Source organism: Pan paniscus, chromosome 8 (genome assembly GCF_029289425.2).
Source record: "Pan paniscus chromosome 8, NHGRI_mPanPan1-v2.0_pri, whole genome shotgun sequence".
In the NCBI taxonomy this organism is placed as follows: domain Eukaryota; kingdom Metazoa; phylum Chordata; class Mammalia; order Primates; family Hominidae; genus Pan; species Pan paniscus.
In genome coordinates this window covers 105,534,646-105,559,946 of record NC_073257.2, presented here as the reverse complement: position 1 = coordinate 105,559,946, position 25,301 = coordinate 105,534,646, and the positions used below count along the sequence as shown (strand labels likewise).

The window sequence follows — 25,301 nt, the reverse complement described above, 5'->3', positions numbered from 1 at the left end:
CAGAGATGCTCCTCACTTTCCAGACTGGGCAGCCAGGCAGAGGGGCTCCTCACATCCCAGACGATGGGCGGCCGGGCAGAGACGCTCCTCACTTCCCAGACGGGGTGGCAGCCGGGCAGAGGCTGCAATCTCCACACTTTGGGGGGCCAAGGCAGGCGGCTGGGAGGTGGAGGCCATAGCGAGCCTAGATCACGCCACTGCACTCCAGCCTGGGCACCATTGAGCACTGAGTTAACGAGACTCCGTCTGCAATCCTGGCCCCTCAGGAGGCCGAGGCTGGCGGATCACTCGTGGCTAGGAGCTGGAGACCAGTCCGGCCAACACAGTGAAACCCACCAAAAAAACATGAAAACCAGTCAGGCGTGGCGGCGTGAGTGCAATCGCAGGCACTCGGCAGGCTGGGGCAGGAGAATCAGGCAGGGAGGCTGCAGTGAGCCGAGATGGCAGCAGTACAGTCCAGCTTTGGCCCGGCATGAGAGGGAGACCGTGGAAAGGAGAGGGAGAGGGAGACAGGAGACGGGAGATGGGAGACGGGAGAGGGAGAGGGAGAGGGAGAGGGAGACGGGAGAGGGAGACGGGAGACGGGAGACGGGAGAGGGAGACGGGAGACGGGAGACGGGAGATGGGAGAGGGAGACGGGAGAGGGAGAGGGAGACGGGAGAGGGAGACGGGAGAGGGAGACGGGAGACGGGTCTCCAATGTAATCCCTAGTTTAGTCTTGGGAGGGTGTATGTGTCGAGGAATTTATCCATTTCTTCTAGATTTTCTAGTTTATTTGCGTAGAGGTGTTTATAGTATTCTCTAATGGTAGTTTGTATTTCTGTGGGATCGGTGTGATATCCCCTTTATCATTTTTTATTGTGTCTATTTGATTCTTCTCTCTTTTCTTCTTTATTAGTCTTGCTAGCAGTCTATCAATTTTGTTGATCTTTTCAAAAAACCAGCTCCTGGATTCATTGATTTTTTGAAAGTTTTTTTGTGTCTCTATCTCCTTCAGTTCTGCTCTGATCTTAGTTATTTCTTGCCTTCTGCTAGCTTTTGAATGGGTTTGCTCTTGCTTCTCTAGTTCTTTTAATTGTGACGTTAGGGTGTCAATTTTAGATCTTTCCTGCTTTCTCTTGTGGGCATTTAGTGCTATAAATTTCCCTCTACACACTGCTTTAAATGTGTCCCAGAGATTCTGGTATGTTGTATCTTTGTTCTCATTGGTTTCAAAGAACATCTTTATTTCTGCCTTCATTTTGTTATGTACCCAGTAGTCATTCAGGAGCAGGTTGTTCAGTTTCCATGTAGTTGAGCGGTTTTGAGTGAGTTTCTTAATCCTGAGTTCTAGTTTGATTGCACTGTGGTCTGAGAGACAGTTTGTTATAATTTCTGTTCTTTTACATTTGCTGAGGAGTGTTTTACTTCCAACTATGTGGTCAATTTTGGAATAAGTGCAGTGTGGTGCTGAGAAGAATGTATATTCTGTTGATTTGGGGTGGAGAGTTCTGTAGATGTCTATTAGGTCCGCTTGGTGCAGAACTGAGTTCAATTCCTGGATATCCTTGTTAACTTTCTGTCTCGTGGATCTGTCTCATGTTGACAGTGGGGTGTTAAAGTCTCCCATTATTATCGTGTGGGAGTCTAAGTCTCTTTGTAGGTCTCTAAGGACTTGCTTTATGAATCTGGGTGCTCCTGTATTGGGTGCATATATATTTAGGATAGTTAGCTCTTGTTGTTGAATTGATCCCTTTACCATTATGTAATGTCCTTCTTTGTCTGTTTTGATCTTTGTTGGTTTAAAGTCTGTTTCATCAGAGATTAGGATTGCAACTCCTGCCTTTTTTTGTTTTCTATTTGCTTGGTAGATCTTCCTCAATCCCTTTGTTTTGAGCCTATGTGTGTCACTGCATGTGAGATGGGTTTCCTGAATACAGCACACTGATGGGTCTTGACTCTTTATCCAAATTGCCAGTCTGTGTCTTTTAATTGTAGCATTTAGCCCATTTACATTTAAGGTTAATATTGTTATGTGTGAATTTGACCCTGTCATTATGATGTTAGCTGGTTATTTTGCTCTTTACTTGATGCAGTTTTTTCCTACCCTCGATGGTCTTTATAATTTGGCATGTTTTTGCAGTGGCTGGTACTGGTTGTTCCTTTCCACGTTTAGTGCTTCCTTTAGGAGCTCTTGTAGGTCAGGCCTGGTGGTGACAAAATCTCTCAGCATTTGCTTGTCTGTAAAGGATTTTATTTTTCCTTCACTTATGAAGCTTACTCTGGCTGGATATGAAATTCTGGGTTGAAAATTCTTTTCTTTAAGAATGTTGAATATTGACCCCCACTCTCTTCTGGCTTGTACAGTTTCTGCTGAGAGATCAGCTGTTAGTCTGATGGGCTTCCCTTTGTGGGTAACCCGACCTTTCTCTCTGGCTGCCCTTAACATTTTTTCCTTCATTTCAACTTTGGTGAATCTGACAATTATGTGTCTTGGAGTTGCTCTTCTCGAGGAGTATCTTTGTGGCATTCTCTGTATTTCCTGAATTTGAATGTTGGCCTGCCTTGCTAGACTGGGGAAGTTCTCCTGGATAATATCCTGCAGAGTGTTTTCCAATTTGGTTGCATTCTCCTCGTCACTTTCAGATACACCAATCAGACATAGATTTGGTCTTTTCACATAGTCCCATATTTCTTGGAGGCTTTGTTCGTTTCTTTTTATTCTTTTTTCTCAAAACTTCTCTTCTCACTTCATTTCATTCATTTGATCTTCCATCATTGATACTCATTCTTCCAGTTGATCAAATCGGCTACTGAGGCTTGTGCATTCGTCACGTTGTTCTCGTGCTGTGATTTTCAGCTCCATCTGGTCCTTTAAGGACTTCTCTGCATTGGTTATTCTAGTTAGCCATTCGTCTAATCTTTTTTCAAGGTTTTCAACTTCTTTGCCACGGGTTTGAACTTCCTCCTTTAGCTCGGAGAAGTTTGATCATCTGAAGCCTTCTTCTCTCAACTCTTCATTCTCCATCCAGCTTTGTTCCGTTGCTGGTGAGGAGCTGCGTTCCTTTGGAGGAGGAGAGGCGCTCTGATTTTTAGAATTTTCAGTTTTTCTGCTCTGTTTTTTCCCCATCTTTGTGGTTTTATCTACCTTTGGTCTTTGATGATGGTGACATACAGATGGGGTTTTGGTGTGGATGTCCTTTCTGTTTGTTAGTTTTCCTTCTAACAGTCAGGACCCTCAGCTGCAGGTCTTTTGGAGTTTGCCAGAGGTCCACTCCAGACCCTGTTTGCCTGGGTATCAGCAGCGGAGGCTGCAGAACAGCGAATATTGGTGAACAGCAAATGTTGCTGCCTGATTGCTCCTCCGGAAGTTTTGTCTCAGAGGGGTACCCGGCTGTGTGAGGTGTCAGTCTGCCCCTACTGGGGGGTGCCTCCCAGTTAGGCTACTCGGGGGTCAGGGACCCACTTGTAGAGGCAGTCTGTCCGTTCTCAGATCTCAAGCTGCGTGCTGGGAGAACCACTACTGTCTTCCAATCTGTCAGACAGGGACATTTAAGTCTGCAGAGGTTTCTGCTGCCTTTTGTTTGGCTATGCCCTGCCCCCAGAGTTGGAGTCTACAGAGGCAGGCAGGCCTCCTTGAGCTGCGGTGGGCTCCACCCAGTTCGAGCTTCCCGGCCGCTTTGTTTACTTACTCAAGCCTCAGCAATGGCGGGCACCCCTCCCCCAGCCTCACTGCTACCTTGCAGTTTGATCTCAGACTGCTGTGGTAGCAATGAGCAAGGCTCTGTAGGCGTAGGACCCTCCAAGCCGGGCGTGGGATATAATCTCCTGGTGTGCCGTTTGCTAAGACCGTCGGAATAGCACAGTATTAGGGTGGGAATGACCTGATTTTCCAGGTGCCGTCGGTCACCCCTTTCCTTGGCTAGAAAAGGGAATTCCCTGACCCCTTGCGCTTCCTGGGTGAGGTGATGCCTCACCCTGCTTCGGTTCACGCTCGGTGCGCTGCACCCACCGTCTGACAGTCCCCACTGAGGTGAACCCAGTACCTCAGTTGGAAATGCAGAAATCATCCGTCTTCTGCGTCGCTCACGCTGGGAGCTGTAGACTGGAGCTGTTCCTATTCAGCCATCTTGGAACCGCCCCCACAAAATTACAAATTCTTTTGCATACCCTCTGCTCCCTAAGCTTTGAATGGCCAATAACAAAAATGAATTATAAATTTTCATTTCAAATATTATAAATGGGTAAAATCAATTATATACTTAAGAACAGAGCCAAAAATATATTTTCTTTCTTTTATTCATACAGAAGTTACAAGTGATTTTTACTTTTATCATTGCTTTTTTTTCCTCCTTTGAAAACTGAGGAATCATATTTGTAACATTTCACTGTCTCCAAGTATTCTATAGTAGTAGAATAAAATTTAAAATATGTACTAGTGGGACAGACATATATTCAAATGCAGACCCCCAACAAGTTTGGTCCAAAAGCTTATTAGTAAGGTGAGAATAAGTAAGTGAAAAACCATTTCATCATAGAAACAATATTATTTAAAAGGTTCATGTTTTAAAAGATTATGTTTTCAGAGTGACTCACACAAACCTCATAATACATCTAAAAAGCATATTAACAGTAATAGTCCATTATCCCTAAAAACAGCATTTTTTTCTTTTTCTTTTTTTTTTTTGAGACAGAGTCTCGCTCTGCTGCCCAGGCTGGAGTGCAGTGGCTCAGTCTCAGCCCACTGCAACCTCTGCATCCCGGGTTCAAGTGATTCTCCTGCCTTGGCCTCCCAAGTAGCTGAGGTTACAGGCGCCCGCCACCACGCCTGGCTAATTTTTTGTATTTTTAGTAGAGACGGGGTTTCACCATGTTGGTCAGGCTGGTCTCCAACTCCTGACCTCATGATCCGCCTGCCTTGGCCTCCCAAAGCGCTGGGATTAAAGGTATGAGCCATCATGCCCAGCCTTTCTTTCTTTTTTAATAGATAAACACAATTTCAGTTCAGGATTCTGTGACTACCCTCTATTCTACCCTTTTGACCCCAGCTCAGGCACTATTTAGTGCCTCCAGCATCACAGCAGCTGGGGTAGTTGGGGGAATGTTTCCAGATGTGATCATGTCCCTCTTTCATGTCCTCTGAATTGATGCTCAAAGGGCAGTTGCTTCAAATGAGGCAGAGGCTCTACCTACTGATTTGAGATACAGCTAGCTGTGCGTTAAGCTGTATCCTCCTAAGTTCGGAACTGATTTGGTATATAAATGGAAGACGAAGACAAATTTTAGTTTAATCATTCCAGACTCACCAAGGATTCCAACTGTGTTATTTGATTTCTTGCTTTTCGGAGCTCCTTAAGAATTACATGCAATTGATGCTGCACATGTTGACGGTCGAGTTTTTCATTTTCAAAGTCTAAAGTACATGCCTGCATCTGGAAAAGGCCCAGAACAAGACCATTACAGCTGATACAGACTGTCTAGTTCTCTTGACTGGATGCTCACATTTTTTTATTAGCACATGAAGAAAATATTTATTGTACCATCGTAGCAAGAATTCACCTAAGCACCATGAAATGTTAATAAACGAGGCAGCTTATGGCTGAGGACTTGGTTTATCCAAGGAGCAAAGCCAATGCTGAGGTATAGGTGAATGAAGAGCAGCTTAAGAAGTTGTTGATTAGAATTACTCCTCCCTATCCACCTTTTTTAAGGGGGAAGAAGGAGAAGGGAAAGAGATAGCTATTCCCTGGTTTGGAATATACTAAAAATCTCTGCTTTACACCATTTATAATACATTCTGAGACTAAATGGTGTCTCTCCAAGTTCTGCTTGAAGTTATAAGGTAGCCCTAATTAGGAGACATTGTTAGGCTAGGAACTACAGCCACTGGGGAAGAGCAAAATTTGCCAAGGTCAACATCTACCTGTCAAGAAAACTGCCATCACACCTCAAGAATCTGTTTAGCCTAAGGTCAGCAACAGGAATAAGTGGCTAGCAGAGTCTCTTGAAATATCTTTTTTATTGAAGAAAAAAGACTTTTATTGAAGTCTTTTAAAGACACTTTTCACAACTTTCAAACGGTTCTCCATAGAACAGCATAAACATGAGGAAAAACTGCATTTTCTAACAGGCAGAATTGAATTTAGAAGCAACCCCAATGAGTACCTGTTGTTCCAACAGAGCTACCCTTGTTTGTTCTTCTTGCTGCTTTAGCAGAGATGTGTAAAGAAACTGGACCTGTAGGACATAAAGAGAACCAATGCTGTCACATCCAACCTTTTCCGGCTTGACCTGGGATGCACGAAAAGCTCACATCACAAGTCTCACATCTCTAACCAGGACAACACCTGCTAGTCAGGGGTGAATCATTCCAGCTGGCCATCTGATGGCTATCTATGCCAGCAGCTAAGCAGTATACCACCACCCTTGCCGAGAGTTCCCTGAGGCACACAGACTGAATGCTGATAAACAGCACTAAACTCTGCAGCAGCCATGCCCCCTTTCCTGGAGGTTCTGACATTTCTGAGTAGGATAACATGGGTGGCAGTGCTGGGCCCTTAGCCAGAGCTGAAGCAAAATTTAATCAGCACACTTAATCTCTCCCTAGTATCACTGCTCATACCTGTAGACAGAAGAAGTGTGAGTGGTAAAGACTAAGATGGCAGGCTGGGCACAGTGGCTTGCACCTGTAATCCCAGCACTTTGGGAGGCCAAGGCAGGTGGATCACATGAGGTCAGGAGTTTGAGACCAGCCTGGCCAACATGGTGAAACCCCATCTCTACTAAAAATATAAAAATTGGCCAGCCGTGGTGGTGGGCACCTGTAATCCCAGCTACTCAGGAGGCTGAGGCACAAGAATCACTTGAAGACAGGAGGTGGAGGTTACAGTGAGCTGAGATTACGCCATTGCATTCCAGCCTGGGCGACAGAGCAAGACCCTGTCTCAGAAAAAAAAAAGAAAAAAAAGACTAAGATGGCAAATGTTATAGATGGACTTGTTACTGTCCCATCACCAGCACCCTCAACTTTTGTAGGACTGTTAAAAATTATTATTAAAATAGTAGCAATAACTAGCATTTACCTTGCTTAGTTTACAAAGCACTTTTACCTTCTCTCAACTGACCCTCACCAAAGCCCTATATGGCAAGCAGAGGTTATTATTAATTTGACAAGGGAATAACCAGTGAGTAGTCAGAGAAGTTAGGTGATTTGCCTAAGGCCATATATCCTGGACTAGAGACTAGGCATGGATTCCAAATAATGTTCCTTCCATGATGCTAGGCTGCAAAGCAAAATCTAAATTAAAGAGTTCCATCAAAGTACTGTTCAATTCCAATAATCCTAACGTAGTAACTCCAACATTATTACGATACCATAGCATAAGGCTATGAGCATAACAAGAACATGGAAGATGCCATGTGAATTCACTTGAGCACATATCATCACCATTAAGATGCCAGTCTAGGAATCAGCCTCGATTCCTCTCATTACTTCACTTCTTCTTTTGGCTTCTCATATATACTGACCTCCTCCTCACTCAGAGCCTTTGTGTGTACAATTTCCTCCATTGAGAGGAAAAGTCACCCACCTCACTGGGTCCTCCTCATCATCAGGTCTTTGTCCAAATGCCATCTCCTCAGAGAGGCCTCCACTGGTCCCCAATTTCCCTTTGTCATGTCACCCTGTTGCATTTTCTTTAGTTTCCTTATTTATTGTTTATGGTCTGTTTCTGTTCTGGAATATAACTCCCATGAGGGGCAGGAATTTGTTTTGTCCCTAGCCAGTTCTCTAGTGGTCAAATAGTCCCTGACACTTAGAAAGTGTTCGGTGAACACTCTGAATTATGGATCTGGTTAAGTTTACCTGAGATAAGAGCTCTTCGGATCTCTTCTTCTCTTCTTCAAGTTTTCCCCTAGCAATATCATTCTCTTCCCTGAGTCTTTGTATCTTCTCTGTTTTATGCCTATCATCTTCCAGATGTTGCACATCTGCCCTTCTTTGTGAATACAACAGCTGATTTAAATTGTGAACTTCTTTTTGGGTTTCTTCATATTTTCTTCGAAATTCACTCAGTTCAAAACTCAGCTGAGTTATGGTTTGTCGTTCAACCTCAAGATCTTTTTTTGCACTTGCCAAGAGATCATTGTAACATTTCTGCTTCTCTTCTTGAAGATAACCTATGACAAACAACATTATGGCACAACTCACTTTATAAAATAAATAATATTCCTGAAAAGTGAAACATCAAACATCTAAATGAATCACACTATTTCCTTAGTTTACAACATGAAAAGTCAAGAGATAGGGACTATGGTTGATATTTGATGAAATAAAAAACAAGTTCAGGTATACTATTTGAAGTTATAAAACACAAATAGAAGAACTAAAAACAGTAACATCTATTCTGTTGGGAGGGAAAGTCTAAAGAAGTTCAATCAACAAATAGGAACACAAGCTCATTATTTATATGTGGAGATAACTATCAAAATTAAAAATAGAAATATTAAGAGCAGTTGCCTGATGGGAGGAAGAAATGGGGATTGGGATGGGAAAGACAGGGCAAGGTCCTTCTTCACTATTACATTATTCTAACAAGTGCTTATATTGCTTTGATAAAACAGACACACAGAGAAAGAGAGAGAGAGAGAAAGAGAGAACTGTATTACCAAAGAAAAGAAATTAGACTTAGCCCATAACTAAAATCCTGCTTTTACATAAGCACATATTTTATAGAAGCAACTTAGTGCCATTAGGGCTGACAGCTTCGAAGTGCCTCCAGAGACATTTATAGTTTCTTTTTAGCATTAGCTTTGTTTTAAGTATTCAAATATGATTCTCCAGTCTTATGAGTCTTGTTCCCCTTTCTTTAGACTTCTCTATAAAATTCAAGGCTTTGGTCCCCTCCAAACTGTCAGTCTTTTAAGGAGAGCGTTGCATGGAGTTTCTCATTTTTCTTTTCTTAGCTTGTCATCTAGAATTGCTAAACCTATTTCTTCATCTGTAAAATGAGAATACTGACCTTTCCTGCCCCGCCTCTTAGGGTTGCTCTAAAACTCCACTAAGATCTATGTAAGGGAAACTGCAAAGTGCTTGGCAAAAAGACAGCATCGTGAATGAGAAATTTCATCTCAATTCTATACCTGAAGTTCAAATGATTTAAGGATCATCTAAAAAAGGCATTCTTTCTCCTGGGGTTGATATGAATAAGTGCTGAAGGGAAGCAAAGTGAAAAGAGAATTGTGACAAGGCCAACTCTGGGGGAAGTAAAAGCTGGAGAAGGACTTTGAAAAAGGGAAAGGACATTCATGGGTAGAGAGAACTGAATGTGATTTCAGAACTACCAAAGATCACCCATTAGCCTGTGTCGGTACTTTCTTTTGATCTGAAAACGTTAGGAAATAAAACTTGCAAAAATGGTATTTCTTACTTCAGGGCTATAAGACTTGCTCTTATTTTACTTTCTAACACATATCTATAAAAATCTAAATTTGATGAATCATTCCTTTTGGAAAATGTCAGGCCTATCCCTAGAGAACATTTTTATACCAGTCAGTACCTTCTGATTCAGGCTTTTTTGTCTGCTGTGGGAGTGAATGAGCAGCTGTTTCCGTTTTCTTTTCCAACTCAAAGATCTTTGCTAAAAGTCCTTTTACATAGACTTCCCGCTGCTGATCATACACGAGCCACTGCTGATTTTTCTCCAGAGCCTTAATGGGAAGATGAAAGAAAATCAACAGTAAAATAAAAAAACAAAATCTTAAAATGGGCAAGAGAGTCCAAGTGATGTAGTCTTTTCCAACAAAAACTCTACGGCTCATAGACTAATTCTGGGCAACCATTCTATGTTACATGCCTTCAGAATACATAACAACATGACACCATCGTAGTTTATGTGGGATTAAGTTCATTTGTTTGCTTTTTTCAGTACACAACTTTCTTTGTGTGTGCGTATATGTCATTCTCTGTAAACTAAAACACCTTTTATGACAGACATGGAGATGAACTGCTCAGAATCCCCCTTCAAGAGCCCTGCCCAGCTGGCTGGGTGCGGTGGCTCTTGCCTGTAATCCCAGCACTTTGAGAGGCCGAGGGTGGTGGATCACCTGAGGTCAGGAGTTCAAGACCAGCCTGGCCAACATGGTGAAACCCTGTCTCTAATAAAAATACAAAAATTAGCCAGGCATGGTGGTGCGTGCTTGTAATCCTAACTACTCAGGAGGCTGAGGCAGGAGAATCACTTGAACCCGGGAGGTGGAGGTGGCAGTGAGCCGAGATCATGCCCCTGCACTCCAGCCTGGAAAGTCCAGTGAAACTGTGTCTCTCAAAAAAACAAACAAAAAAAAGAGGATCTCTGCCCAGCTGCATGGTGAGTGATTAGCTGATTAGCTGACAGCCTCCATCTGTTAATTCCTTCAAGTCCCTGTCAGCTTTTGAGCTGAGCTGGATTGGCCCCAGCCAACAACTGAACAAGTGCCTAACTATTGCTGCCCAACGAGGACTCTGCTTTTCAGCACTCTCTGCTCTGGAGCCCCCCATGGGGTGACAGAGACCTTGTTAGGTTTTCATCATGGTCTGATGGTCTCCCTGGCATAACTACTTCCTTTTTCCTTGCACAGATCTTGCTCCCCAGTAAACCGTCTGCACTCCTAACATCATCTCAGTGTCTTCTTTAGAGGATCAAACTTAACAGCTACCTTCTCTCTTTACTACCAACTTTCATCCTTTATATGATCTTTTATAATCCAATTAAAAACTCCAAGCTGCCGTCACTCACCTGTTTGTATAGGGGTTTCATACTTACAGTGAGTTGAATAATGTCCCCCAAAATTCATGTCCACTTGAAACCTCAGAATATGACCTTATTCAGAAATGGGGTCTGTGGGCTGGGCAGTGGCTCACACCTGTAATCCCAGCACTTTGGGAGGCCGAGGCGGGCAGATTACTTGAGGCCAGGAGTTCAAGACCAGCCTGGCCAACATGGCAAAACCCTGTCTATTTTTTAGCCGGGCATAGTGGCACGCACCTGCAGTCCCAGCTACTTGGGAGGCTGAGGTAGCAGATCACTTGAATGCGGGAGGCGGAGGTTGCAGTGAGCCAAGATTGCGCCACTGCACTCCAATCTAGACAATAGAGTGAGACCCCGTCTCAAAAAAAAAAAGGGGGGGGGGCTTTGCAGATGCAATTAGTTAAAATGAGGCCATACTGGAGTAGGGTGAGCCCTAAATCCAATGACTAGTATCCTTATAAAAAGGAGCAGACACACAGATACACATAGAGAATGAGGCCATGTGAAGACAGAAGCTTTGTATGGCAGGGATTGTAACCAGTTCATTTCACACCAGAGGACTTGCTATAAATCCAGAGCTCATAGTAATCTGAACTTCGAAGAACCTATAACAGTATCAGCAAAGCTCATTTTTTCAAGAGTGGAATACAGATTTCAGATTACTATTTGGAGAACAACACAGTAGCTCTTAAAATGATCTATTATGCATAGATAAAATTCTTCTATTTAATTTCAATCTGACAATATAATATAGTGTTTCCTTTTATAGCAGCCACTCTTTCCAGACCTCTAGTTCCACAATGAAGAGGACACAAGGAGCTTAAAGGTTTTGGGTGTCTATCAGGGCAACTGCTTTCCGGTAAGAATTTCCATCCTTTAAAGACATTGATTGAGTCCCATATCCAGAAAGATCTACATATATGGAAACTCTTATTAAGTCTAGAGAGTTTCTCTAAGCTTTGTTAGGCTCTTTCTACTAGCACCCTACAAACTCTTGAGCAAAGCTCCTGGGTATGGCACTTAAAGGATTTTCAGCGTCTGTTTGCTATAGAATTAGCAAATGAATTAGGAAGACAGAAACAGTCTCTAAAATCAAAGACTTAGCCCAGAAGCCTCAGTCACTTTACCAGACACTTTTCTCTCTGCATCCATTAGGGAACAGTAGTCCTCTTTACATGGCTTAAGAGTCCATTTGTCAAGTGGAGATATTGTATATCCATTTTGTATTATATATCGTCAATAATGTAAAGCTCTGTGGATGGCTGTTTTCACTGTAGTAATTTGATTTTTGATTTAAAGAGTCCGTCTTATTGAAACTTCGTGGTAGATATATGATTGTTCAATGTACTTTCTTTCAACTTTTGTGTATGTTTGACATTTTTCGTAATAAAAATTGGGAAAAATAATCATAAAAGTTGGGAAAAATAATCAGTGAACTTAGTACAGTTGAGAAGATTGCTAGGATTCCTGGCCTATCTTAAAACAGGCTGCAGTAGTCACTCTCTTATTCAGCTCCACCGCCATCCCCAGTGAGGTTCTTACTCAGAACCTATGCATCTTTCAAAAGAAAGGACTCATGAGAAACCCAGGATCAGATTTAAATTTAGTTGATAAGAGAGGAAGCACTGTATGACTCACAATGCAAATGTATATCCAAATACCTATAAATTATAGTGTGTTAGATACTAAAGATACCTAATTTTATACTAAATTTTACATTTGTCCACATTTAAGTAGTATTTTAATACAAATAATTTAAGTCAAAATTAAATGGTCATGAAATTTTTTTTTTTTTTTTGAGACGGAGTTTCACTCTTGTTGCCCAGGCTGGAGTGCAATGGTGCCATCTTGGCTCACTGCAACCTCCACCTCCCGGGTTCAAGCGATTCTCTTGCCTCAGCCTCCCGAGTAGCTGGGATTACAGGCATGCGCCACCACACCCAGCTAATTTTGTATTTTTAGTAGAGATGGGGTTTCACCATGTTGGTCTCAACTCCTGACCTCAGGTGATCTGCCCGCCTTGGCCTCCCAAAGTGCTGGGATTGCAGGCATGAGCCACTGAGCCCGGCCAATTTTTTTTTTTTTGAAACGGAGTCTCGCTCTGTGGCCCCGGCTGGAATACAGTGGCATGATCTCAGCTCACTGGAAACTCTGCCTCCCGGGTTACAGCAATTCTCCTGCCTCAGCCTCCCGAGTAGCTGGGATTACAGGCGTGTACCACCACGCCCAGCTTTTTGTATTTTTATTAGAGACGGGGTATCACCATGTTGGCCCAGCTGGTCTCGAACTCCTGATCTCAGGTGATCTGCCCTTCTTGTCCTCCCAAAATGCTGGAATTACAGATGTGAGCCGCTGTGCCAGCCCAATTTTATTTTATTTATTTTATTTTTCTTTTCTTTTAAAGGAACCGGCTGGGCGCAGTGGCTCACGCCTGTAATCCCAGCACTTTGGGAGGCCGAGGCGGGCATATCACAAGGTCAGGAGTTCGAGACCAGCCTGGCCAATATGGTGAAACCCCATCTCTACTAAAAATACAAAAAATTAGCCAGGTATGGTGGCGGGCGCCAGTGGTCCCAGCTACTCCGGACGCTGAGGCAAGAGAATCACTTGAGCCCAGGAGGTGGAGGTTAGAGTGAGTTGAGATTGTGCCACTGCACTCCAGCCTGGGCAACGGAGCGAAACTCCGTCTCAAGAAAATAAATTAATTAATTAAAAAAAAAAGGAACCATACATCACTTAAGTATGAGAAACAAAAATACATGTTAGTTGAAGATTCAAGGGGTAGTATTCTAAAAGGCCACATGATGGCGATGTTCCCTCAATAAACATTTCCTTATGCCACCTCTTCTCACTGTGCAAATCGGCTTTCTATCAGTATCAATACACGGAGTTGATAGCTATCATAAATATTGATTGTATTAGTTTTGAGTTTTTAGAGTCAAACATCATTGCATTAGATATGCCTTCCAGCTTTGTGTCATCTATACGTTTGTTAGGCATGCATTTAACAATTTCCTCCAAGTTACCAATAAAAATGTAGAACAAAAGTGGGCAAAATAAAATGTCCTGTGGAGTCCGGGCGCGGTGGCTCACGCCTGTAATCCCAGCACTTTGGGAGGCTGAGGCAGGCAGATCACGAGGTCAGGAGTTCAAGACCAGCCTGGCCAACATGGTGAAACCCCGTCTCTACTAAAAATAAAAAAAAATTAGCCAGGCGCAATGGCAGGTGCCTGTAATCCCAGCTACTCTGGAGGCTGAGGCAGAAGAATCGCTTGAACCAGGGAGGCAGAGGTTGCAGTGAGCTGAGATCGTGCCACTGCACTATAGCCTTGGCGACAGAGTGAGACTCTGTCTCAAAAAAAAAAAAAAAAAAAAAAAAGTCCTGTGGAATGCTATAAAGGTCTTCCCCCAGGTTTGACAAGAATCCACTAAATATTCTGTAGACAAAAATTCCAACCAACGTAGATTAAAATGTTAGCCTATACTGGAGGAATAAAAAATGTGGGTCAATTGACAAAACTGCAGTAGGAATGGTAGATTATAGAAGTATTGTAGCCATGTTAAATTTATTAAAGTTGCTATCTGTGCTATAGTTGTGGGCAAGAGTATCCTCGTTCTTAAGAAATACACATTGAAGTCTACGGCCATACCACCCTGAACGCGCCTGATCCTGACTGATCTTGGAAGCTAAGCAGCGTTGAGTCTGGTTAGTACTTGGATGGGAGAACAAACACACATTGAAGTATATGGGTTTAAACGGCTGTGGATATGTACAATTCATTCTCAAATGGTTCAGAAAAAAATACTATGTCTATATGTGTGTGGGTGAGGGTTGAAAGAGGAAAAAGAGAGTGCAAAATGGGGTAACATGTTAACAACGGTTGAATTTTAGTAAAGGGGATATGGGCGTTATATGTTATTATATGTTATCATACTCATTCTTGTAACTTTTCTGTTAATTTGAATGTTTGCAGACAAAATAATTTTAAAACAATTATTTATCTTCCCTAAGTTCTATGCTTAAAATTCGGATATTTGAATTTAAGAGCAAGAAACGCCTATTAAAACTGTCTTTTGGCTATTTGGTTTGTCTAGTTTATACTAACATAATGCTTAAATAAATACTAAAAGTACTGACATTTGACAATGCTTACGACGTTAACTCTACGTAATTATTTCAACTGTCGGCCAGAGCGAAATGGTAACGGAACAATGATACAACTGGGCCTAAAGAAGCTGTACGTAGTTTTTAGGGCTTATTTAAATATAACAAATACTAATTCTGAAAATACGTGGGTAAGCTTCTACAGGAAGTTTCTGAGAACTTTGAGAGGGTGATGGAACTAGAACTGCTGAGCTCTCAAAAGCCAAATAATGTGCCAGTGTCGGTGCTGCAAGAAGTGAGATGTCTCTTTCCATGTTCCCTAAGTCCTCCAACTACAATTTTCCCCCTGGTCTCAAAGATTTGCTGAAATTCCAAAGGGAAAACCAGAGCTAAACCACTTCTTGCTCCTCAAATATAAGTTCTGGCTGGGTGTAATGACTCACACCTGTAATCCCAGCACTTTGGGAGGCTGAGGCAGGTGGGTCATCTGAGGTCAGAAGTTGGAGACCAGCCTGGCCAACATGGCGAAACCCTGTCTCTACTAAAAGTACAAAAATCAGCTGGGCATGGTGGCACGCACCTGTAATCCCTGTTACTCAGGAGGCTGAGGCATGAGAATCACTTGAACCCAGGAGGCGGAGGTTGCAATGAGCCAAGATCGCGCCACTGCACTCCAACCTGAGTGACAGAGTGAGACTCCATCTCAAAATAATAATAATAATAATGTTAATGGTTCTCAAAGGGTGGTCCAAGGGCCAGCAGCAGCAGCAGCTAGGAGTTTACTGGAAATGCAGAAAACTCAGGCACTACCCCAGACCTAGCATATTAGAGTCTGTGAATCTTGCTCAGTCTAGACCACCATTTGTAGAAGAGTTGGGTTAAATTTTACCCCATTTGTATAAACGCCTTTCTAAGACAGAGGAGACAAGCACAATGTGACCCTTAAATAAGCTGAGAAGATAGAACAAAAAGCTTGGGCTTACATATGTAGTATTTCAAAGTTAATTTCATAAAAAAGAATCATCATTATCTAAAAATACCCTCAGGTGATATCTGAAGCAGTTAGCACTGAGATGCCTAAAAAGCACATTTAAGCTTAAGATAATGGCATCTATTTTCAGGTACTTTTCTAGAAGAGACACCAGTAAAATTCAAGAAACTTCCCAAGATTCCATCCAGTCATTCTTTCAAATGTTCTAGACACTGAGGATATAGCAGTGTACAAAACATGCAAAAATCCTTCCTTCATATGACTTCTATTCTGATGGAAAGGTTGAACATTAGACAAGAGAAGTTAAATAGATTGTAAATTTAGCTGTAGTATGTGATGAGGAGGGAAAAGCAGGAGAAAGGAATAGGAATTGTCTGGGGGCTCTAATTTTAGACAAAGTGGTCAGGGAGCCCCCATTCTGTCCTCCCCCAACCCCAAGAAAGTGGCATTTAAATAAAAACCTGCATGAGGTAGGGAGGAAATCATGAAGATATCTGGGGAAGAGTGTCCCAGGCAGAGGGAACAGAAAGAGAAAAGGTGGTTTATTCAAGGAGTAGCTGGAAAGCCATTGTGGTGCAGGTGGAGTAAATAAAGAGGAATGCAGGAGCGATGTAAGATATTTCTAAATATGCGCATCTAATGCATAGGTATGGATATACATAGAATAACAAACTTCAGTGTAATAAGACACAGAATTTTTCCTTTTCATTCCAGTTACCTCTAGGTAAATTACGTATTCTGATAAGAGTACTTGGCACCTGGCTAGACATCCAGGAGATTTAAATTCTTCTTTTGAAGATCAAAAAGACTTCAAAGGATACTTGATAGATGAAGTAAAACAGAAATCTTAAGAACATGCTTATATCAGGATAGACATGCCAGTAATATTTTTGGAACCAAAATACCAACATACTGACCTAATACTTAAGTCAGAAACTTTATACTTCATATCTCTAAAACTTGAAAAAAATACACTGTAAGTAGCAGTCCTGTGTCCTCAATTTATTCCATTCCCAATAAAACCCACCAATCCATTTATGATATCAGTTTGCAATAATACAGCTTTACTGTATAACTAAAATAACCTCATACCAAATTCTAGAGAAAGGAAGTACTAAGTGTACAAAGAACGTTTCCTTTTCAACCTATGAAAGCAAACCTTAGTTTCAAGAGAAGTATTCAAACCAAAGAGAGCATCTTGCATGGATAAACCAAAAGAGAAGATACTACAAATTAAATTACATTATAATAATAAAATGGAGGCCAGGCACAGTGGCACATGCCCGTAATCCCAGCACTCTGGGAGGCCGAGGCAGGCGGATCACCTGAGGTCCGGAGTTCAAGACCAGCCTGGCCAACATGGTGAACCCCATCTCTACTAAAAATAAAAATTAGCCAGGCGTGGTGGTGGGTGCCTGTAATCCCAGGTACTTGGGAGGCTGAAGCAGAAGAGTCACTTGAACCTGGGAGGTGGAGGCTGCAGTGAGCTGAGATCTCACCAGTCCATTCCAGCTTGGGCAACAGAGCAAGACTCCATCTCAAAAAGAGAAAAATACTGAAAAAACAAGAAACAATAAAATGATTGGGCAAATTAGGGAAATTAGATTTAGATAGAAAAGGGATGTTATTGAGGTATTTGGTGGCAGTGATAATTTATAGGGCTGTCTACCCTACAGAGACCATGATGCCGGGCATGGTGGCTCACAGCTGTAATCCCAGCACTTTGAAAGGCTGAGGTGGGCAGATCACTTGAGGTCAGGAGTTTGAGACCAGCCTGGCCAACATGGTGAAACCCCATCTCTACTAAAAATACAAAAACTTAGCGGAGTGTGGTGGCTCGTGCCTGTAATCCCAGCTACTCAGGAGGCTGAGGTAGAACTGCTTGAACCCAGGAGACAGAGGTTGCAGTGAACAGAGATGCCACTGCACTCCAGCCTGGGCAACAGACCGAGACTTTGCCTCAGGAAAATAAAAAAAAAAGGGACTATGCTTAGAAGAAATGATTCTTGAATGTATAGAAAGAGACTTAAATGACGCTCTCAAACCATTCAGTTTTTCTGTCACAGCACTAATGTTGCCAATTTCTGTAAAACTTAAGAATAAATGAATTAGCCCTCTTTACCCATAACTTAAAAGGAAATGAACTTACATCTTTCAGCTGTATTTCCATTTCATGAATATTATTTATTGATGAGTTGAAGCAGTTTGGAGCCACAGTCTGTAAATAATCCAACATTAGTTAACATCAGACATTCCACAATAGAAGTTGCCTCATTACATTCACCATAATAATACAGTATAACTCACGGGGGCATCCCGAAATCCAGATCTAGGCTGGGCACGGTGGCTCACGCCTATAATCCCAGCACTCTGGGAGGTTAAGGAGGGTGGATCATTTGAGGTCAGGAGTTTGAGACCAGCCTGGCCAACATGGCGAAAACCCATCTCTACTAAAAATACAAAAAGAAAAATTAGCTGAGCCTGGTGGCCGGTGCCTATAATCCCAGCTACACGGGAGGCTGAGGCAGGAGAATCACTTGAACCCGGGAGGCGGAGGCTGCAGTGAGCCGAGATTGCACCACTGCACTCCAGCCTGAGCAATAGAGTGAGACTCTGTCTCAAAAAAAGAAAACAAAAAATCCAGATCTAGTAGATGGTGGTAAACCATCAAGCCAGGTGAGAGTTACCAGAGATAACCATTGTGAAAATTAAGATCCCCTGAAGTTTCCCAAACAGACTGGAAATCCTGAGATTTTCTATCTAATCTGACTTCTGCGGTCCTCTAGACCCCAGGATTGCCAGAATAGCCCTCAGTGCATATGAATAGCCCAGTGATTTTTACCAAAAAGACAAACACAAAACAACTAGGCTATTTAAATGACACCTAGAAGACATTAAATTGTCAAACAAAAGGTAAAAATGTTTTTCTAGAATCATGTTTTGTATTAATAATAGTATTAATTAGGCCGGGCGCAGTGGCTCGCGCCTATAATCCCAGCACTTTGGGAGGCCAAGGCGGGCGGATCACAAGGTCAGGGGTTTGAGACCAGCCTGGCCAATATGGTGAAACCCCGTCTTTACTAAAAATACAAAAATTAGCCAGGCATGGTAGCGCACCTGTAGTCCCAGCTAGTCGGGGGGCTGAGGCAGAACCCGGGAGGAGGAGGTTGCAGTGAGCCAAGATCAGGCTTATGCCTGTAATCCCAGCACTTTGGGAGGCCGAGGCAGGCAGATCACCTGAGGTCAGGAGTTCAAGACCAGCCTGGCTAACATGGTGAAACCCCATCTCTACTAATAATACAAAAATTACTCCAGCCTGGGCAACAGAGCAAGACTCTATTTCAAAAAAAAAAAAAAGTATTAATTATTAATATTAGTTCATATAGATTATATGGAACTCAAAAATTATTTCTCTCCTCTTCATTTTCTCAGAGGAATAAAAGAGAAGTGGGTGGCTAGGTAGCCAGGCTGGCCAACAAACATAGAAAAAGCTGTATTTCAGTCTTTTAATAGCTATAAGAGACTTGTGAAAACTGGCAAAGAAGCTCAAAAAAATTATTTTTCTCCAAAGATGCTCTATTCATTCACTTTAATATGTAGCCCTTTCTCTCTCTCAGTTCAGTCCTCGAGGTGGAAACTATGACAAAGATAGTTCTCTAAATCCCTTTCCTTTTACCCTGGGCACACTGTAGACTGATTCCAGCCTTCCCTGTGGTTAGTGGAGCCGTGTTCCAGTGGAATGTGAGCAGAGGTGAGATATGTCAATACCAGGCCTGGCCCCAGACCCCTCCTAGGCAGTTCTCCACAGGCTCCATCTCACAGCTACATACAGAGGACTTGGTGGGGGACCCCACCCTAAAGGAAGGTGGAGCCACTAGAAGGAAGGAACCTGGAGTCAAATCACTCTGTGGAGCAAAGCTTCCTCTACTCCAATCTGGACTAGACCAGCATGAGAGAAAAATAAACATTTGTTGCCTAAGACACTGACATTTGGAAGTTGTTATAGGAGTCAGACATACTAGTTAATACAGAAATCAATACGAGTAGCCCACAAAATTATTATAAGAATACATTTTTAAAAATTATAATTTCAGGCCAGATACGGTGGCTTATGCCTGTAATCCCAGCACTTTGGGAGGCTGAGGCAGGCGGATCACCTGAGGTCAGGAGTTCAAGACCAGCCTGGCCAACATGTTGAAACCCCATCTCTATTAATAATACAAAAATCAGCAGGGCGTGGTGGCAGGTGCCTGTAATCCCAAATACTCGGGAGGCTGAGGCAGGAGAATTACTTGAACCCAGGTGGAGGTTGCAGTGAGCTGAGATTGCGCCATTGCACTCCAGCCTGGGTGGCAAAATGAGACTCTGTCTCAAAAAATAAAAAATAAATAAAAATTTTAAAAATTATAATTTCTACCAAGTTTGTATTTCACATTCCAAAAGTGGAGAAACTAACTCTTGAACTTCAAAGAAAAATTTTAGTCAGCTACTTTGAATCTGACTGTAACGTTTTATGAGTTTCAGCTCTGGAAATTCTCTAGAAAAACTTCACCTTTTTGAACTCATCTGCAGAAACACTCAAACGCCCATCTATGAAAATACACATAAATGTATAGGTCTGATCACTATCTCCCCTAAATGGAAAATAAAGTACAGAGAAAGATCCTTAACAGCACTGAGATATATTTGAAAGCTACAGATTTTCTTCTATAGATGATTTTTTTTTTTTTTTTGAGACAGAGGCTCACTCTGTCACCCAGGCCGGAGTACAGTGGCGCAATCTTGGCTCACTGCAACCTCCACCTTTCGGGTTCAAGCGATTCTAGTGCCCCAGCCTCCCGAATAGCTGGGATTACAGATGCGTGCCGTCACACTCGGCTAATTTTTGTATTTTTAGTAGAGATGGGGTTTCACTGCGTTGGCCAGGCTGGTCTCAAACTCCTGACCCCAGGTGATCTGCCTGCCTTGGCCTCCCAAAGTGGTGGGATTATAGGCGTGAGCCACCATGCCCAGCCTATAGATGATATTAATGTTAGTATTATTCAAATCTCCAAATCTCCAAAAGAATCAAAGGTCTGATCAATAAGTAACCATTTACCGAATACCTACTATACACTAGGCACTATGCGAGGCAATTTACATACATAATTACATTTAGTTATCAGTATTCCTATCCTGATTTTACTGATGTGGAAACTCAGGTTTAGCTTATATGTTTAAAAAAAAAAAAAACACTAAGATTTAGAACAGGGGTCTGGAGAAGTCTAGTATTGTCTCTAAGGCTATAAAGGTTAACAAATGTGTTCAGAGTCACAGAGCTGGCAAGTACAAAACCAAGATCTGAACTCACATGTCTATTTCTGTATCCTTGTTCTTTCTATGACGTTAGTGCCTCTCAAACAAAAGGGGGAGAAAATGCAAGTGCAGTTAGGAAAAGTATACTTGATATTATAATTGTATGTTTCAAATATGAAAAATAACCAAAAAAATGAAGCCTACTGTTTTCATGATACAAACTATAGAAATAAGAGCTCAAAAAAATCTTGGTAATTGTAAATACACAGTAGATGTTGTCTTCTGAATATTCCTCCAGGCAAATCAATGGTACAAGGAGTGGAAGGTACCATATTAACTATTTTTGCTTATAGAGAAGGGACTGGGCTATTAAAAAAAGTGAAGTGACCTGTTAGTATACTATACTAATCATTTGTCTCATCATTTGGGAAGCATGTCTTAACAAACTCATTCCTCCTAAGAATTACAAACTGTATCAGAAAGAAAAAAAAAATCTGGGTTTAAAGAAATGATTAGCACCTGTGATAAACGGAGTGTATTGGTTTTGCTTTCAAGTTCAGCAATTCGTGAGGTTGCAGCAGACAACTGTTGTTTCAATACGTCTTTCTCTTCAGATAAGGCTTTCAACACCTGCTCCCTCCTTTCACCTTCTCTCGTTGTCTCTTCCAGCTGTTCAAGCAATGCGGTAGTACTATATCTGGCCTTCAGTTGGTCTCTCAGTCGCTGTATTTCTTTGTCCTTCTCTGTGAGTTGATAAGCGTTCTTCTCCTTCTCAGCCTCAAGGACTCGAATTTTCTAGACATAAACTAAGAAGAATCTTAGAACAAAGCCAGGTCAAACATCTAGCTAAACAATATATACTTCAACAAGCATTTATGAAGCATTTATTATCTATCAAGTCAGCATTATGCTAAATACCAGGGCCAAAAAAGATTAGGAAGCCAAAGTTTTATGTTCAGATAGCTCACAGAGAAGTAAGCCAATGTATTAATGCAACGTTGTAAGTGCTGTAGTTAAGACAGATTAAAAAATGAGCACAGACACGAAGAAAGGAGAAACCACCTCTATCAAGGGTGGTGAGAAAAAGCTAAAGAAGGGCTAGCTTTCCCATGAGTATTTGGTAATCATTCTTCCATAACACTGGATCTTGTAAAAACTAAGAGCTAAAAGTGGGTCACACAAGATATACATGCTCCTTAATGAATTTTAATCAGTGGAACTTAAAAGTTACAGAATATTTCAGCAGGAGAGGGATGCATTCATTAACCTGCTTACTTTCGATAAATGATTTGTATTGAATCTAGAAGGTGATCTCTAAAGCAATGCTTAACATCTTCAAAGATTCACAAGATATACATAAGTAATGTTTTTTAAACTGCTGCTGGCATAAAGGAAAAAGTCAAATAAAAAGATAATAGAAATAATTATTAAAATTATAGGCTAACAGGGTCAAAACAGCATGAAGTTAAAACTTGCATTTAGGAAGAAAAAAGCAGCAGTTGTTCAAATATAAAATGGGGAAAATTTAAGTTTAGGGGGATGGTTATTCATTTGAAAATAATGAGGAGATTTTAGTTGGCCACAAGCTTAACTCAAATCAGTAGTATGAGACAGATAACAGAGCCATACAATTTTAGGCTTTAATGGAGTACGGTATCCAGCTAAGTAGATGTAACACTACTATTTCAATCTGTGTTTTCCAGAACATATTTAGGATACTGTGTTCAATTCTAAGTGCATAATTCAGGAGGGATATGAATAAACTAAAAACTATTCAAGATGATAAGAAGCCAGAAAAGCTGAAGAATATGAGCTTGGTCTGCAGAAAAGTTGAGAGGAAGCAAAATTTCCTTACATATCTAATAAATTGTCAGTTTGCATAGGAAAAATAAGACTTGTTCTGTGTAACTTTAATAGGCACAATTAGAACAAATGGGTAGAAGTTATAGGAAGTTTAATTGATTATAAAGGAACAAAGTGTCTAGTGCTTCTCAAAAAGTGGAATGAAATGGAAAGCTATCTCTCAGGGAAGCAATAAGATTCCTTTACCAAATTGCAAAATAACCTTCATATCTGTGGACTGGTGATGACTGTTCTCTCAGTGCTTGAAAAAGCATTTACCTCAATGTATGTTGTTACAAAAAATAAATCAGTTTCATTATGTGCCTGTTTAGAGAATTTAAATAAATCAAATGGTATACTGTTTAACCATTTATTTTATTTTATTTATTTTATTTTTTTTGAGACAGAAGTCTTGCTCTGTCACCCAGGCTGGAGTGCAGTGGTGCGATCTTGGCTCACTGCAACCTGTCTCCTGGGTTCATGCGATTCTCCTGCCTCAGCTTCCCGAGTAGTTGGGATTACAGGTGCACACCAACACATCCGGCTAATTTTTGTTTCGCCATATTGGCCAGGCTGGTCTTGAACTCCTGACCTCAGGTGATCCGCCTGTCTCAGCCTCCCAAAGTGCTGGGATTATAGGCATGAGCCACCGTGCCCGGCCTTAACCATTTATTTTCTAAATACAAACAATAAAAGCACTTTTGCAAAATAATTAAATCCAAATTTGTGTTTATATTTATGATTACATTTTTAAGTCCCTCTAGTTCTAATAAGTTCCTAACTTCCTTACTGTCTATGCCATAACAAATTATAAATTAGGGAATCTGAAATATAGTTGAACAGAGTGTAAATGCCAACACGTCTAATAATTTTTCCTTCAAAAGCCTGAAAACCAGAATTACTTGGATAGCAGCCAATATGCATGATAAAATATGTTTTAAATAAGGAAATCTGAACACTATTTAATACTCTGAAATGGACAGATTTGATTTTTTACATTTAGTAAATTAACAGGAAAACCAGATTATATAACTATTGGGTAAATATTTTCTCCTCTCCCACAGTAAAAAAGAGATATAAGCCCAGCACAGTATCCTTAAAGTACATCAACGAGTAATTTAGTACTCCAAAAAAGCATGGAATGGCCAGGTATAGCGGTTCACACCTGGAATTCCAGCACTTTGGGAGGCCCAGGCAGGAGGATTGCCTGAGGCCCAGAGTTTGAGGCTGCAGTGAGTTATGATCAAGCCACTGTACTCCAGCCTGGGCAACAGAGTTGAGACCCAGTCTCAAAAAAAAAAAAAATATGGAAAATCGAATGTTTCTAAGTTATGCTATCAATTTAAAAATAGCGAAAATAGTTAGCCAGAATGTTTCACAATCTTAAATACAGCATAACAAAAGTTATCAAGAATATTCATTTAGTTAAGCTAAATTACCAAGAAGCTATAGGAAGAATGATGAATTAGGTTATTACTTTGTTTTAAATAACTGAGAAACAGAGCATACTAAAGGTGAAACAGACCATGTTAAAGGTGCAAAACTATTAATCGCAATGTCTTTATTTCCAGAACAAACTTAGTACCTGGTAACCTCAAAACACATACTCAATTACATTTAAAAGGTGAGAAGTTAGTAAGGACTAAAGTACATCTAAGACTTGGCAAAGTCAAAGTAGGAATTTAAGATTCTAAACCCAACGTCAGCTTTCCAAAACTAATCAACTGGACAAGACAGGGAACACGGCAAGAGTAAGAAGGTAGCATCAGGAAATCTTCATGCATCGCTTTCTTGGAGAGCTTACAATTTAAAGGATCAGAAGACCATTTACCTCCAAAAGTCTGTGTCTCTCTTTATCAGTCAGCTTTCCTTTCCCACTTGTGATTTCATCCACTGATGTCTTTAAGTGTGCAATTTCTCCCTTTAATTTTTCTAATGTAGTTTCGGATTTGGAGTTACTAGGCTTCGATCCCCACTTACTTTTAATTAAATCTTTGGTACTTCTAGAAGACATCTCTGAAATGGTCTGTAAAAATAAAAATCAACTGTATAATTCTGAGTTTAAAAATTTAAATCTCAAGTTTGAAACAGGTCTAATAACTTATCTGCTCTAAATAGAAATGATATATCCAAACCAGCAGGGTATGGAGAAAGATGGATGGAGGCTTCTGGGGTATTGTAACTTTTTTTTTTAAATCTCAGTGGTAGATAAATGGGAGTATTCACCTTCTAAAATATGTCAACTTGGGCTGGGTACGGTGGCTCACGCCTGTAGCCCCAGCACTTTGGGAGGCCAAGATGG

The 25,301-nt window shown here is 41.3% G+C and overlaps 1 protein-coding gene across 2 annotated transcripts in view; it reads right to left on the bottom strand.

The window, feature by feature from the left end:
* The window catches only part of CEP55 (centrosomal protein 55), a 35,470-nt gene that overhangs the window by 7,016 nt on the left and 3,153 nt on the right, over positions 1 to 25,301 (bottom strand). For both annotated transcript variants that reach the window (XM_003825368.5, XM_055093158.2), the window contains exons 2-8: positions 24,831 to 25,025; positions 21,677 to 21,952; positions 18,012 to 18,080; positions 9,537 to 9,687; positions 7,844 to 8,157; positions 6,145 to 6,216; positions 5,286 to 5,411 (exon numbers count right to left, since the gene is read on the bottom strand). In XM_003825368.5, coding sequence (XP_003825416.1) covers positions 5,286 to 5,411; positions 6,145 to 6,216; positions 7,844 to 8,157; positions 9,537 to 9,687; positions 18,012 to 18,080; positions 21,677 to 21,952; positions 24,831 to 25,013 — 1,191 coding nt within the window. In that variant the 5' untranslated portion in view covers positions 25,014 to 25,025. The remainder of the gene's footprint in view (positions 1 to 5,285; positions 5,412 to 6,144; positions 6,217 to 7,843; positions 8,158 to 9,536; positions 9,688 to 18,011; positions 18,081 to 21,676; positions 21,953 to 24,830; positions 25,026 to 25,301) is intronic.